The 13881-nt window shown below is 39.1% G+C and overlaps 2 protein-coding genes across 2 annotated transcripts in view; one reads left to right on the top strand and one right to left on the bottom strand.

Annotated features, from left to right (window-relative positions):
• jarid2b (jumonji and AT-rich interaction domain containing 2b) overlaps positions 1-2197 on the top strand; it is a 121358-nt gene extending 119161 nt beyond the window's left edge. The window contains exon 18 of the mRNA XM_067411573.1: positions 75-2197. Within this exon, the coding sequence (XP_067267674.1) occupies positions 75-266 (192 nt within the window). The 3' untranslated portion in view covers positions 267-2197. The remainder of the gene's footprint in view (positions 1-74) is intronic.
• Positions 2198-5037: 2840 nt separating this feature from the next.
• On the bottom strand, positions 5038-12369 carry dtnbp1b (dystrobrevin binding protein 1b). Its single transcript, XM_067410988.1, is given in 5 exon segments — positions 5038-5459; positions 5461-5701; positions 8706-8849; positions 11750-11902; positions 12342-12369. Coding segments are annotated over 5 exon segments (621 nt in total). The 3' UTR covers positions 5038-5404.
• Positions 12370-13881: the final 1512 nt, after the last annotated feature.

The raw sequence follows: 13881 nt of genomic DNA, 5'->3' as shown, positions 1-13881 counted from the left end.
TAAGGCTTGCAGTGTGACCGCAGCCCTTTTTCACCATAGTCTCTCTTTGTCTTTGTCTTTGTGTGGTCCCTCAGGAGCAGATCAACAGTTTGGTGAATCAGGTGTGCGGTAAAGCCCTGGTGAGAAGCGCGGCAGACGGCTGTAACGGCTCCAGCCCCAACAAACCGCCAGCCAAGCGCGGCCCCCGCAAGAGATCCACCGTGGAGCTGTCCCTGACCCACCTGCCAACCCACCTGTCCAAAAGTGCCGCCGCTGCCGTCTCGTGAGAAACGCCGCCCGGTTGCCTACGTCAACCAATCAATTTCCTCTCCCTCCCTTCATTTTGTTTGTGTCTTTCATCACCCACATAGCAGGGCAGAGTTTCCTGTGTTGAAAACAGGCTGCCTTTTTTTGCACTAGCGCACTAGTTTTTAATTCACCAGATGTTTGATAGCATTAAGAGACATGGTCCCAGGTGTGAGTCACTGACAGGTGTGAGTATGATGTCATCTTTTCTGCCTGGACCCTCTTCCCCATCGTCTTCGGCCCCATTGACTGCACACACGCTCCTCCTGAACTGTGAACCTTGGGACAAATGGGTGCTTCTCTCCTCATTTTTTTCCTGGCCCCTTTCCTTTGAATGTTGGTGCTTGATGGAGCTGCCCAAGAACGTTTTTGGTTTTTTGTTTTGTTTTGTTTACCATTTTGTTTAGTTTTATGACATCACCTTTGTTTTGATTTGAATTCATTTACTCCCCATGCAGCTCCTCTGTGGAAGACGCAGCTCTAAAGATGGTAAACACTTGAAATTTGTCTTTTTTTTTTTCTTTTTTTTTAAGAGGAAGTACTGTGTTTTTTGGGGTTGGGTTTTGTTTGTTTTTTCATCTGCTTTTCATTTCACACTTTCCTCTGTGGTTTCGGGGAACGCTGGTTTCCATGGCAGCAGGTCGGGCTGTACTTGAGGAAGTGGGTGTTAGGGAATGCGTGGGTCCTGTCCCGGTAGTGAGAGGGGTTCCTCCCACGCTGACGCTTACGAGCGAAAATTGTGCCTGATGTTTAGCGGGGAGATCTTTATTTTTGGTGCTGTTTTTTTTTTTGTTTTTTTGTTTTTTTACTGTATATCAATACAAAAAGGTAATAAAGAAGTCCTGTCAGACTTCTTATCCCACAGGACGGAAGAGCCCAGAGGCTTTTTCCGCTTCTAGATGTGCAATCGTGTCAACATTCCATTCTTCCAGACTTATTGATTCATCTGTACCAGTTAACATTAATTATTATATTATATTATTGTAATTATTATATTTTGTGTTTTTGCCTTTTTATTTGATCTTTTGTTCTGATGTGCTATCTCAAGTTAGAGCCACTATTCAGAGGGTGTAAAATGTGAAATACAAGTCCAAGTTTTTTTTTATTGTTATTATTATTGTTTCTTTTTGTTGTCTTTTCATTTTTGCAGAAGTATCAGTGATTTAAAGAAACTTAAGAAAATCACCTTTTGTACATAAATCCTGTAAATGTCTTTAATACTTGAGCCTTTGTTGGAGTGACAGAAGGAAAGGATAGATAGATGGATGCTGTCAGATGAAGAAAAGCCTTACATTTCAGTTTCTTCAGCTGTGGGAGTTTGATGCATACAGGGTTGCTCTGGTAATGTGTATAAATTTTAAGTGCTGCTTACATCACTGAGGACTAAGATAAGGAGTCGCGATTTCCCCCTAGTTTTGTTTTTTAGGTTTACTTTTTTAAAGAAAAGGGAAAATACTTTCACAAAAAAGTTTTTACATTTTCATTACTGAAAATTCAACCATGTAGTAGCTACTCATGTTGCACTGAGCTTGCCAGTGGTGACTGTCAAGAAAAAAAAAAAAAACTATAATCCAGTTTGTTGGTTGTTGTCCTTAACAGAAGACTGATCTGTTTTAGGAGTATTTAAATGAAAACCAAGTCGGGTGTTTTCAACAAAAAAACGCCGGTTGTCAAGTTTGTATGGCCTTACAATGTATTTTACTCAGAATATTTTGCTGTTTTTGGTTCCTTTTTCTACAATATGAGAGATTTGCTCAGTCAGGCGAGTTAATTTATTAGCACTGCGTCTCAGCTATTCCTCTCTTGAGGAAAGATTTCATGTTGGTTATATTGCCCGTTTTATTTTGTTTTTGTTTGTTTTTGTTTTGTTTTTTACTTTTTCAATTTGTACTTAAGGTTTAATAAAAACTCATGGACAGTTCACTGTCAGTCTGAGTCTTCATTACTGACCTCCATACTGGTTTAAAGGGGAATGTGTTAATTTTTTATATATATTTCTAATAAATTTCTTACTGATTAACCACATTTAAAAATGAATTTAGAAATAACAATTAATAATGTTATTATATATAAAAACATCTTTAAAATATTCAATTATTTTTAAAAAGTATTTGATACTATTAGTAGTGTGGTAATTAATAATAAATATAGCAGCAAGCAGTAATTATCAGGGCGTTTTTTTGTAAGCCCATATCGACATGAAATCTATAACTTTTTGCCGGCATGGTCTGAAGGTGATCTGACTCAAATTTGGTGAAAATTGGACTAATGGTCTAGGAACAGTTTTAAAAAAAAAAGTAGGTTTTTAATGAAAATCAAAATGGTGGACAGCAAGCTTGGTATCACTGGTATCTATGATATCGGCATGACACAAGGAATCTGTCTCATGACAAAAGGTTAAATTAATCAAAAGCTATCAGCATTTTTTAAAACTTCATTATAACATTTGACCACAAGGTGGCGCTCTCTCAACCTTTTGAGTACCTTCAGGGCATGGTGCAGATGGCACATACAGACTTCCGTAATGGTACACCAATGTATTCGTAAAGTATAGCATTTTATATATAATACTGTATTTTGTTCTATTATAGTGCCACCAAGAAACACAATCCCACCATTTTTTTTATGTGTCCTCAGAGTGAGCCAATGCATGTGTCTAATTTGGTGAAAATATCTCATTTCGTTTTGGAGTTATAGACATTTATATCTATGGGAAAAAAAAAAAAAAAAAAAAAAAAAAAAAAAAGACTCATGGATAGGGTGACCAGATTTCTCATGGTGGAATACAGGACAGGTGAGCAAGGGGTGGGCAATATGACCATGATAAAAATGTCAAAAAATACGATAGAGATACAAATTAAATAATCTTGTTTTTTCAGATACAGTAGGCTTATTTACCATGTACATATTAATTTAAAAAATAAAATATTTTGATGTTTTATTAACATCAATGACAAATATTGAATTAGGCTACTGTCCCTTTAAGACCAAATCCATGGATGTAATATACTGACACATATCCTGTTTTCACCCACCTACGTCCACTTGAGCCATAACCGACTGTATTTACGCGCAATACTTCACATTTGTGCATTTGACAATTCAGGTGCAAGGAGAACTGATCGAGCGCTGTCTGAGAGAACTGGGATAGCGTGCAAGGAAAGAAAGCACTTCTGGTCTTTGTCATTCAGCTCGATTCCACTTATCCCGCCTTCACTAATCAATAACGAATTGTGACTGGATTGTGATTTTGTTCTAAGACGAAATGATTGGACTGTTTTGCGTGATAGAACACTACTACTACTGCTACTGTTCGTTCTATGATCACCCAGTTGTAACGAAATTTTAGGAAAGATGAAATACGGGACAAAACATGATTTTTTCTTAAGTCGGGATACTAAAAATAGAGCTGAAATATGGGACTGTCCTCAGAAAAACGGGATGTCTGGTCACCCTACTCATGGACAACTTTGTTTGCATTTTTTCGCTACTTGGTATCAACATTTTAACATTTGGCCATTAATGAATAGCCTATGTTTCTGAATTTCCTACAGTGCTTTCGTCTTGATCGGACAAACAGTTCCAAAGATATTGGTGAAATTTGTTTTAACATTGAATAACCACGTTGCACAAACCATAAGGCAAAACTTAGCATGTTTGGTATCGTAGGACACGGCAAGGATTCAGGAGTCTAAGGAGATGACTCCTGTGAAAACTACTAGGTGGCACTGGCTTGAAACTTCTCAGGTTCTTTCGGGTCACCATGCTGATGACCCATACTGAGTTACGTAATGATGCGCTAATGCATTAATAAAATACAGCATTTTAAAACAAAATTCAAAATGGCCATTTTGAATTTTGCAGGAAAGTTTTTCTATTTTCACCAAAATTGAACGACATCATCTTCAGACCATGCTGGCAAAAAGTTATGGAATTCAAGTTGATTGGCTGGGAAAATTGAATATCATTCAACTAGGCATGCCGACCTGAATCTAAAGAGACTAATTTTATGGTCTCTTATTTAGATTTTTTTGGCAAACTGTTCAGGAGTTACAAGCAAAAATTGGCATTTTTCTTATCTCTGGACCACTAGGTGGCACTGCGTAGAAATGCAGCATGTTGCCTCAGATAATACTTGTATTGACATGTACCAAGTTTGGTCTGAATACGATAAAGCATTACAGAGGTACAGCCTTATGTCTATTTTTACGAACGCTACTTAAAATTTGTTTGCGCATTATTTGAAAACGGTTTGACAATTCCATAACTTTTTGTTGGCATAGTCCAAAGATGATCTTGTTCAATTTTCATGAAAATTAGAGCAACACCCTAGGAAGAGTTTACAGGAAATTCAAAATGGCAAAAAAACATTTCATGACGGAAATAAGAATTTTGTTTCTAGCTCTTACGATTCGAAAGTTATTAGCATAAATGTGAGTGCAACTTTGGGCAGTTGGTGGTGCTAGAGGGATTGAGATAGAGACTCATACTGTCCTCTGTCAGTGTGCCAAATCAAACTTTTTACTATACGGTTTTATAGGCTGCCATAGACTCATGAGTGGAAATAGAATAATAACATTTTGATGTTTTCAGCAAAATAATGATAGTCTCATCATACTCTGGTGAGCCCGAGGCCTCTAAAGCATTATTGATTTTATACATGAGATAGACATGTACCTCATAAAATACACAACAGTTTTGAATACATTTTTGAACATTTGTTGATCTAAAGCCATTTTAAAAAGGTGGAAATACTCCAGATCTGGATTCACAATATAGAAACCAAATTGATCAAACTAGTTTATAGATTGAAAACATATAATTAGATCAGTAGTGTGTCTTTTCTATATTGCTGTGACTGACAACAATGGCACAGAGGGGCAAACAGTAGACCAGCTATATGCAGTGAACGTCCAACAGAATAAAAGGTATTTATTGATTTGTGAGGGCAGGCACAGGATCGGGTTTATACTGCACAGCACACGACAAAGAATTTCTTTACAAAAACCAAAAGGGTTTCATAAAACACAAATGCATACTCTTCCTTTTGACGCAAATGCATAGCACACCGCTAATTACATCACTTCCGCTTACAGTCTGTCATTCATCCTCTGTGTTTTCAGGATGAGCTGCTGCTCTCACAGTTCTTGATTGGCTGGTTTTGTTCTCTTGTCTAACCTGGCATCCTCCTCAACCTCTTCCTGATCTGGCTGGACAAGCAGAGAGACCCGGTTGGCCGCTTGTCCCCTTTCATCATCTTCATCATCATCGTTGTACTCCTCCTCTTCCCCTGCCTCTGTGTCTTGGCTAGCTGAGTCCGTACAGGTGGAGGACAGCGATGCCAGCTTGTGTCTCAGGTCCGCCTGTGTGGGCACCTGAAGAGTGATCTCAGAGGTGAACGACTCCACATCTGGACCTGAGAGAGAATCATTTAGACAGGAAGAACAAAAGGGATTAGGAATGCAAATTTCTCTTTAAAAATAAGACATTAGTTAGACAACATTCAGGATTCTGAGAGACAGGAGATCTGTTCCAAAACCTTGTAAGCTGCCTACCACTTCGTCCATTGTAACAGCGCAGTCACATTAAGCCGCATTTCCACCAAAATTACCTGGAACCATTTGTCCCAGGAACTTTCTTCCCAGGCACTTTTTTCCCCAGACCTATTGCTAGCTGTGTTTCTATAGTGGTCTAAATTACCATGAAGATAATCCGGTGATGTAGGACTGCGTGCAACTTTCCAGTTCCCGCTGGATTTCGTCCTCCACATATAAACTTAATAAAGCCTGGACCTCATCATCAGTCCACCAAACAACTCTTACTCTACACACTGCAACAGACTTTAAAAAAAATGATGGTTGAAAAATAAAATGCTGCGTGGAGTCAACCAATCTAAAGTGCTGTGTGAACTCAACCAATCAGCATGTTCAGCACCCAAAGTCCCACCCCCGAAGGTTCCGGAACTTTAAAAAGTACTACCTAGCAAGCGGGTACTTTCAGAGGGGGAATTTTTTACCCGGACCTTCACTTAGACCCTGGTTCCTGCATTCAAACACAACGAGTACCACCCCAAAGTTCCTAGTTCCTGGGGAAAGTCCCTCCGGTGGAAATGAGACTTCAGAGAACCTGAACCTGAGAACCTCAGTTTTAAACCTGGCCTCACGTTCACTCTGCTCCTTTTTTGAGTGCAACGCCCACATCTCAAAACCAACCAACAACCAATTCACAGAACCATGTCACAACCTACATTTTTTTCTTTTCGTTTCATTCAAACGTATGACACTATACTGAAAAAAATATATGTTGCTAATTCTGCTTCATTGCAACTTTAAAACTTGTGTCAAAATTTGTCACTATCAGGTTCCAGTTTAAGTTAAGATTCTGCCTTTGTAGGCAGCTGCATAAATGGTAGACAGTGAGGTAATGCAGTGACTTTATGTTGCCTTTTATAATCCAGAGAACTTGGCTTTCAGCGCAGCTCAGTGTAATTAGTGATAATTGTAAAACCTGTTTGTTCTTCTCTGGATGCAATCAAACAGCACAGACATCATCTCAGCTTGTTCTGCTGATGGCAGCGGTAAATGTCAGCACTAATTTAATGGCATCTCAGCATTTGTAAAGCTAAAGAGTTCTTTAAACATAAAGAAAGGACGCTTATTAGCTAAAAGTGGTTTAGATCTATAGAACTCAATCAGGCTCCACTTGAAAACAAAAGTCACATTGTAAAATGTAATTAGTTAAGTTTACTTGTGGAAACTGATTGCCTCAAATTTAGCAAAACTTGAATATTGGTAACTCAGTTCTACAAGTTGAGTACATTGTTCAGACAACTTAAATATTTAAGTACACTGAACAAGCAAACAAATTAGCTTTCTTAAGAAGCTTGTTTACATTACTAGACAAATATGCCTTAAATTATTAAAATATTGCCTTAAATTTCTCAAGTATGTTTTACTCAAAGTTGAAACATACTTGTTTGAAATTTTTTTGTGTGTGGTTAAGGCAACCAAACACTGATCACCATAATGGTAATCAAACAAAACTATTATTTTCAAAAAACATCAACATCTTAATTTCCGTTAATTCTCAATAAGAACTTCTTTATATGTATGACAGAAATAAAGTGAAACTGGTTTGTAATAAGTGAAACTGGTTATGCTGTTTTTGGGTCGTTTAAAGGGATAGTTCACCCAAAAATGAAAATTTGATGTTTATCTGCTTACCCCCAGCGCATCCAAGATGTAGGTGACTTTGTTTCTTCAGTAGAACACAAATGATGATTTTTAACTCCAACTGTTGCCATCTGTCAGTCAAATAATGCTAGTTAATGGGAACTTCTACTATAAGAGTAAATAAAACTTGCATAGACAAGTCCAAATTAAACCCTATGGCTTGTGACGACACATTGATGTCCTACGACACGAAACAATCGGTTTGTGCGATAAACTGAACAGTATTTATATAATTTTTTACCTCTAATACACAACTGCATTCATCACTCGATTCGTTTGGTCCAGTTTATCGCACAAACCGATTGTTTCGTGTCTTAGGACATTATTTGACTCACAGACGGCAACGGTTGGAGTTAAAAATCATCATTTGTGTTCTACTGAAGAAACAAAGTCACCTACATCTTGGATGCGCTGGGGGTAAGCAGATAAACATCAATTTTTTTTTAATTTTGGGTGAACTATCCCTTTAATCATCCTCTGCTGAGATATTGAGAGATCTGTTAGTGTTTAATGTTATGTTTACCATGGTGCTGTAGAGTATAACCTGTGCTTTGGTCCAGGAGAAGACCAAAAAACACTGATGCTGCATGTTGTTTTATTGCTTTATTTAAAGGCAATAACTGTGTTGCAGTGATGTTTATTAGCTAATTAGTTAAATTTATGTTTTTAGTTTAATTTATTTTTTAAGTAATTCAGTCAATTTTAGATAGATAAAGTATTTGAACAGTATTTGCAATTTAATAAATACAATTAAATGCAAGGTCCATTGTTGTCCCGACACGTTTGTATGTCTCTGTATTAACAGCTTACAACTTTGAGTGAAACATCTCTAAGAAATGTAAGGCATTCAGTTTCAACATATTTGTCTAGTAATGTGAACAAGCTTGTTAAGGAAATGGTTTTGAGTTAAGTCTACTTAAATCTTTTAGCTGACTGAACTAAGTACTCAACTTGTAAAATTGAGTTAGCAAAACTTGTTTTTTTGTTAAGTACCTCTACTAAGTGTAGTATGTTTTATCAAATCAAAAATGGTGAGCTAATTTACTTGCTAAATTTGAGGCAATGAGTTTTTACAGGTTTTCTAAGTAATCTCAGCTAATTATATTTTAGAGTGCATAACGAACACACCTACAGAGTGAGTAAATATAAAGATTGATGATTTTGATATATCACTATGTGTGTGTATACCCAGCATCGGTGAGGCCACGCTGTTGTCCTCGCCACCGGAGTTGAGAAAGACATCCAACGCCTCGTGGTCAGACATATCCATTAGATCCATTTGCTCCAGCATGTCCACGTTCACTTCCATTGATGACATGCTTCCTATTGTCTCTGTGAACCAAAGGAAGAGCAACAGAATCAACAACTGCAACCTTATACTTCAATCATTAATATATATCAAGGATTTGAGTCCAGGATGAATGTTAACGCAAGGAGTTCCCATCTCTGCAGTTCTCTTGTCAAATAGAACAGCAAATTTAGTTATGTCAGATCTCATTTTATGTTCTAAGCTATGTCCTGGATTCGTCACCTTGCAGTCATGTTGACGCTGTGATGTCGTTAGCACATGCTTCACAAACACAGACTGCGGCGTGAGGCATGCCCGTCACATGTGCGTGTGTGAGCGTGACATCAGTAAGCAGAGCGGTGAACTTCGTACCTCAAGGTTGTGTAAGAGCGCAGCGGCACAGGGAGGTGGACAGCAAAGAGAGAGACGTGTTAGCTCCCCTTTTACAGTACTTAGACACAAACACATACATTCAGTGTCACGCTTTGACAGGAATTCCACCAAAACACTCTTCCAACACAGTTCCAGTCCATACTCCAAAAATAATATCCTTTATAAAATAAAGGGTTAAGAGAGGATTGACATATATTCCCACCATGCTGCCCATAGCCTCACCTTCTTAATGACCCACTGGCCTTTTCTTTATGAACCGACAGCTGACCTTAGCCCCTCCTTCTTAATAACCCACTGGCTGATACTAGACCCGCCCTCTTTATGACCCAATGGCCAATTCTAGCCATGCCTTCTTAATGACCTACTGGCCAATCCTAGCCTCACCTTCTTTATTACCAGCTTGATGATCGCAGCCCTGCCTTCTTAATTACCCACTGCCTCATCCTAGCCCTATATGACCTGATGGACAATCCTAACCCCACCTTCTAAATGACCCTCTGGCTGATCCTTGCCTCGCTTTCGTTATGACCTGATGGATGATACTACCCCACCTTCTTAATGACCCATGGGCTCATCCTAGCCTAGGGGTGCAAAACTCAATTCCTGGAAGGCCATAGCCCTGCAGAGTTTAGCTTCAACCCTAATTAAATGCACCTGATCCTTCAGGCTTAAGGCAGGAACACACCAAGTAGACGCCGATGAACTAGTGGAGACGAAAGCAGACTGCGGGGTTGGCTCACGTTGGCAGCGTCTGGGTCCAAAGTTGCCCTGACACACCAAACCGACGCTCGACAGCCGACAGCCAAGTAGCACGTCCATTCTGCGCCTGTGTGAGATGAAATGCCTTTCCGTACCAGCTGGTGGCAGTAGCTGAACAGCTGATCAGATGGCCTGCTGGACCGACGAGCTCAGAAGCCGATTCAACATGTTGAATCGGCCGATAAAAGCCGTCGAGGCCCAACTTCAGCCGACAGTGTGGAACACACTGAGAAAACTTAGTCGGTCGACGAACAAAAACTGCCCGACGGCCGACCGTCGGCTTGGTGTGTTCCTGCCTTTATGTGTGTTTGAGCAGAGTTGGAACTTAACTCCGCAAGGCTGTGGCCCTCCAGGAACTGAGTTTTGCACCCCTGTCCTTGCCCGTTTTCTTTATGACCTGCTGGATGATCCTTTATGACCCACTGGCTAATCCTAGTCCCTCTTTCTTAATGACCCAATCATAGCCTGCCTTCTTTATGAAATGCTGGTCAATTCCTTATGATCCTTTGGCTGATCTTTGCCCCTCTTTTTTAATAACCCGCTGGCTGATCCCAGCCTGCCTTCTTTATTTTCCCCCTCTGCTCCTAACCTTGCCTTCTTTCACCCTGCCATCTTAGTGATGTACTGGCTGATTCTAGCCTCACCTTGTTAATGACCTAATGGCTGATCTAAGACCTGCTTTCTTAATAGGTGTGTTCAACTTCTGCTGGTAAGATTTGCCTCTTGCAGTCAAGGAGAAATTGAAAACTGAGCCATCAAGTAGATCACTTTCTGTTTTACATAGTGATGCTCACACAGTGTTTGCGTACTTTATCACAGACTAAATGGATTTGATCTAAAATTTGTCAGGTAAACATATGTTTGAATTTTACATATAGAAACCAGAATCAGGTTTATGTGCTGCTTAATACAGTGCCTGTATGAACAAGAAGGTCAAGATAAACCTGTATGATTTCGATACCAATCAAGTGGGATCTATATTTTGGCACAATATAACATTAAGATTACATGAAAAGAGTTTTTACTTGTATAAAAACACGGATTTTTGAAAAATGGCAGAACTGAAGCTGTCAGAATGAATATGAAACCAATGTCATTGTTGTCATCGGTAAATCTGGCCAATAATGAAACAGTTGTATATCATCATCAGATCTTGTGTGGCCACTCTGAAGAAACTGCAGCAACTGAACCAGTCAAAGACTTTCAAATCATCCTTGTGGTATTTTGATGGCATACAACAGTGTCAGCGCTGTCTCAAGTTGGACAAAATGATCAGATTGAGCAGTGCTGCATGAAGTCAAACGCACCTAATGAAGTGCTGGCGTTTTCTAGTCCTATCCTCTCAATGACACACTGGCTGATCTTAGCCCCAACTGTCTATCCTTCCATTTGCTGCTTCAGTGAAGTTTATCTACCATTTTATCAGCGTTACCCATTGGACTTGTTGACCCAACTCCCTTCAGCTGCTCTCCAGCTGACTCCCGAGTCATTTTAGACAAATTGACCAGGTAGAAGATAAAAGCAACACTTCAGGGCTGGGAACAGCCTTCCCATTCGAATATGCTGGGTGATGTGGACCTGGCACTTTTATTTGTAATAATGACCGCTGAGTGTTTTTGTACCAGAACATCTAAAGACACATTGCCCAGGAATATAAAAAAAGGTTTGTTAGGTTGTACATAAGGATACAGCATATTTACATTACCCTTTTTTAAAACAGCATCTCTTTTTATTAGTGTTGCCACATTTTGATCTGGTTTAGGTTTGAGCCGAGGGCACGGGCATAGCTCACCTCTTCTCTCTGCAATCTGTAGATATCCTGTGGACAGGTAGTGTTCCATGTCCTGCTGAAAAGCCTCTTCAAAGAACTTTTGCCTGTCCTTTAGTTTTACCTGTGGCTGGACAGGCTCCGCCTCCGGTACTCTCTGAGCATGCTCCAGCTCCGCTGTGATTGGAGGACAAGAAGAAAGAGGTCATAAGACAAACCTGTTAAAATATTCTGAAAATGTTAGTCACCCATGCAGGATATTTGAGTTTAGGGATATAAACTAGCATTTCAAAAGACTTGCATTAAAAAGTGTCAAACTATTATCAGAGATAGCTTAAAAACCTTATAAAATAAAGGTTCAGATTAAATCACGTCATTTTTTTTCACTTTACAAATTTGTCAGCTCATACTGAGCTACAACCATGAGGGAACAAAACAAACTGCACACAGTGAGCTTTCCCAAGAGCATATACTGGTCCTGACAGGACAGCGGGGGGTTGTCAGGGCTGTCCAGCAGTGATTTTCAGATCTCTGCTTTGCTCTGCTTGAGCTGAATCAGTGATCAGCATATTCACAGGTAAAGTGGTTTTCTCCTGACAGGACATAACTATCCCACATTCCCTAAAACTGGGTCTGGCCGTCATAGTCCCGTGACATGTGCTATAGCATACTGTAGATCATGCTGAAGGGTCTAATGATGATAATAAATGAATAGCTGTAAAACTGCTACATTAAAGGTACATTCAGTAGTTTGGTGCTAATTTAAAAAGATTTACACATTAAGACACATTAATGTTTTTGTGAAGGGTCATCTGAATGGTGTAAACTCATATAAGATGAATACTGTACTCATAATAGTTTTCTATAAAAGTTTTTTTTTTTTTTTTTTAATTATACAGGTTCGATGCATCACCCTCCTTAATGTGTTTTGCCATGCTGAAATGACATGACCTGCTGTGTTTCACTTAATGTCAGAGAGAATCCTCACGCTCATTTGCTGCAGCATCTGTAGATACGATAGTAGCGTAGTGCTGTTAGGTGAAAATTAGACACTGAAACACACAGATTATCTTGCTTTACCAGTGGAGTCAATGGGAGAATCAATGCCTGTATGGCAGAAGAAATAAAAAAGGTCAGAAGCCAGAAAGACTGAAGAAGAAAAAAATTAAAAATAAACAGAAAACATCGGTGGAAAGGTGGAAAGATTTCTGAGCAGTGATGCCCAATTTGCTTCTGTTTTGTTAGACAGGTAAGGGAATTACTTTTTGTATAGATGATTCTCTAAAACTTAGTGGCACTAGGGTAGTGCAGCGTCTAACATCATTGTGGTGTACATGGAAAAACAAGCTAAAAAACTACTGAATGCACCTTAAATAACAAAGAAACTGCTATAAATAAGTAACAACAAAAATGGATATGTTTATGATCGCAAGATGAGTCATCAATAAGAGAAAGACTGTAAATTGTCTGCTAAAATATGTTTGTCACATTACAGTATTCTAGCATACACTAGATAGCCTGAAAGCTAATAGACAAGAACTAAAGTCACAAAACTTTCATTTTTACTCTATAGCATCTTTAAAAAAAACAATTTAATTTGTTTATTTACATATTTATTTTTGACACGTATCCAGTAATATCTCATGACTCTGTCCATAGCTCATTTACCAGATTCCAGGAATTCCAGCTGTCTGTATATCTCTCTTATCCTTTGTCTCAATTTCTCATATTCTGTTGTCTTTCCATCAATTTCACAGACCCTTTTTACTTCCCTGTGGGCTAGAGTGAATGTGGAAAATTACGGCTCCTTTATTGGGCTAGAGACCTGACTGTGTGTGTGTGTGTAGTTTGTGTTTTTGTTTGGTCTGTCTATGGATTAATTAATGTCTGTGGTCATCCTGAGGGAAGCAGCTCTGGTCTCTGGTCTTTCATCAAAGAGTTGTGCTCCAGTGCATGCATGTCTTTTCTCCATTTACCGTCACACACACTCTTTAACCAAAGGTCTGTTAACAGCACACACACACACACACTGCAGTACACTGACTTCTGACTTAACTTTCCTCTATTTGGACTCACTGTCTCAATCTTCTTTAACATGGGCATCTACATACCACACACTTATCATTTTGAATGTGAATGACATGATTAATCTTCCC

The sequence above is a fragment of the Chanodichthys erythropterus genome, chromosome 15 (genome assembly GCF_024489055.1).
Source record: "Chanodichthys erythropterus isolate Z2021 chromosome 15, ASM2448905v1, whole genome shotgun sequence".
NCBI lineage: Eukaryota > Metazoa > Chordata > Actinopteri > Cypriniformes > Xenocyprididae > Chanodichthys > Chanodichthys erythropterus.
The sequence above is the reverse complement of the archived record's forward strand: the minus strand, read 5'-3'. Positions and strand labels throughout refer to the sequence as shown.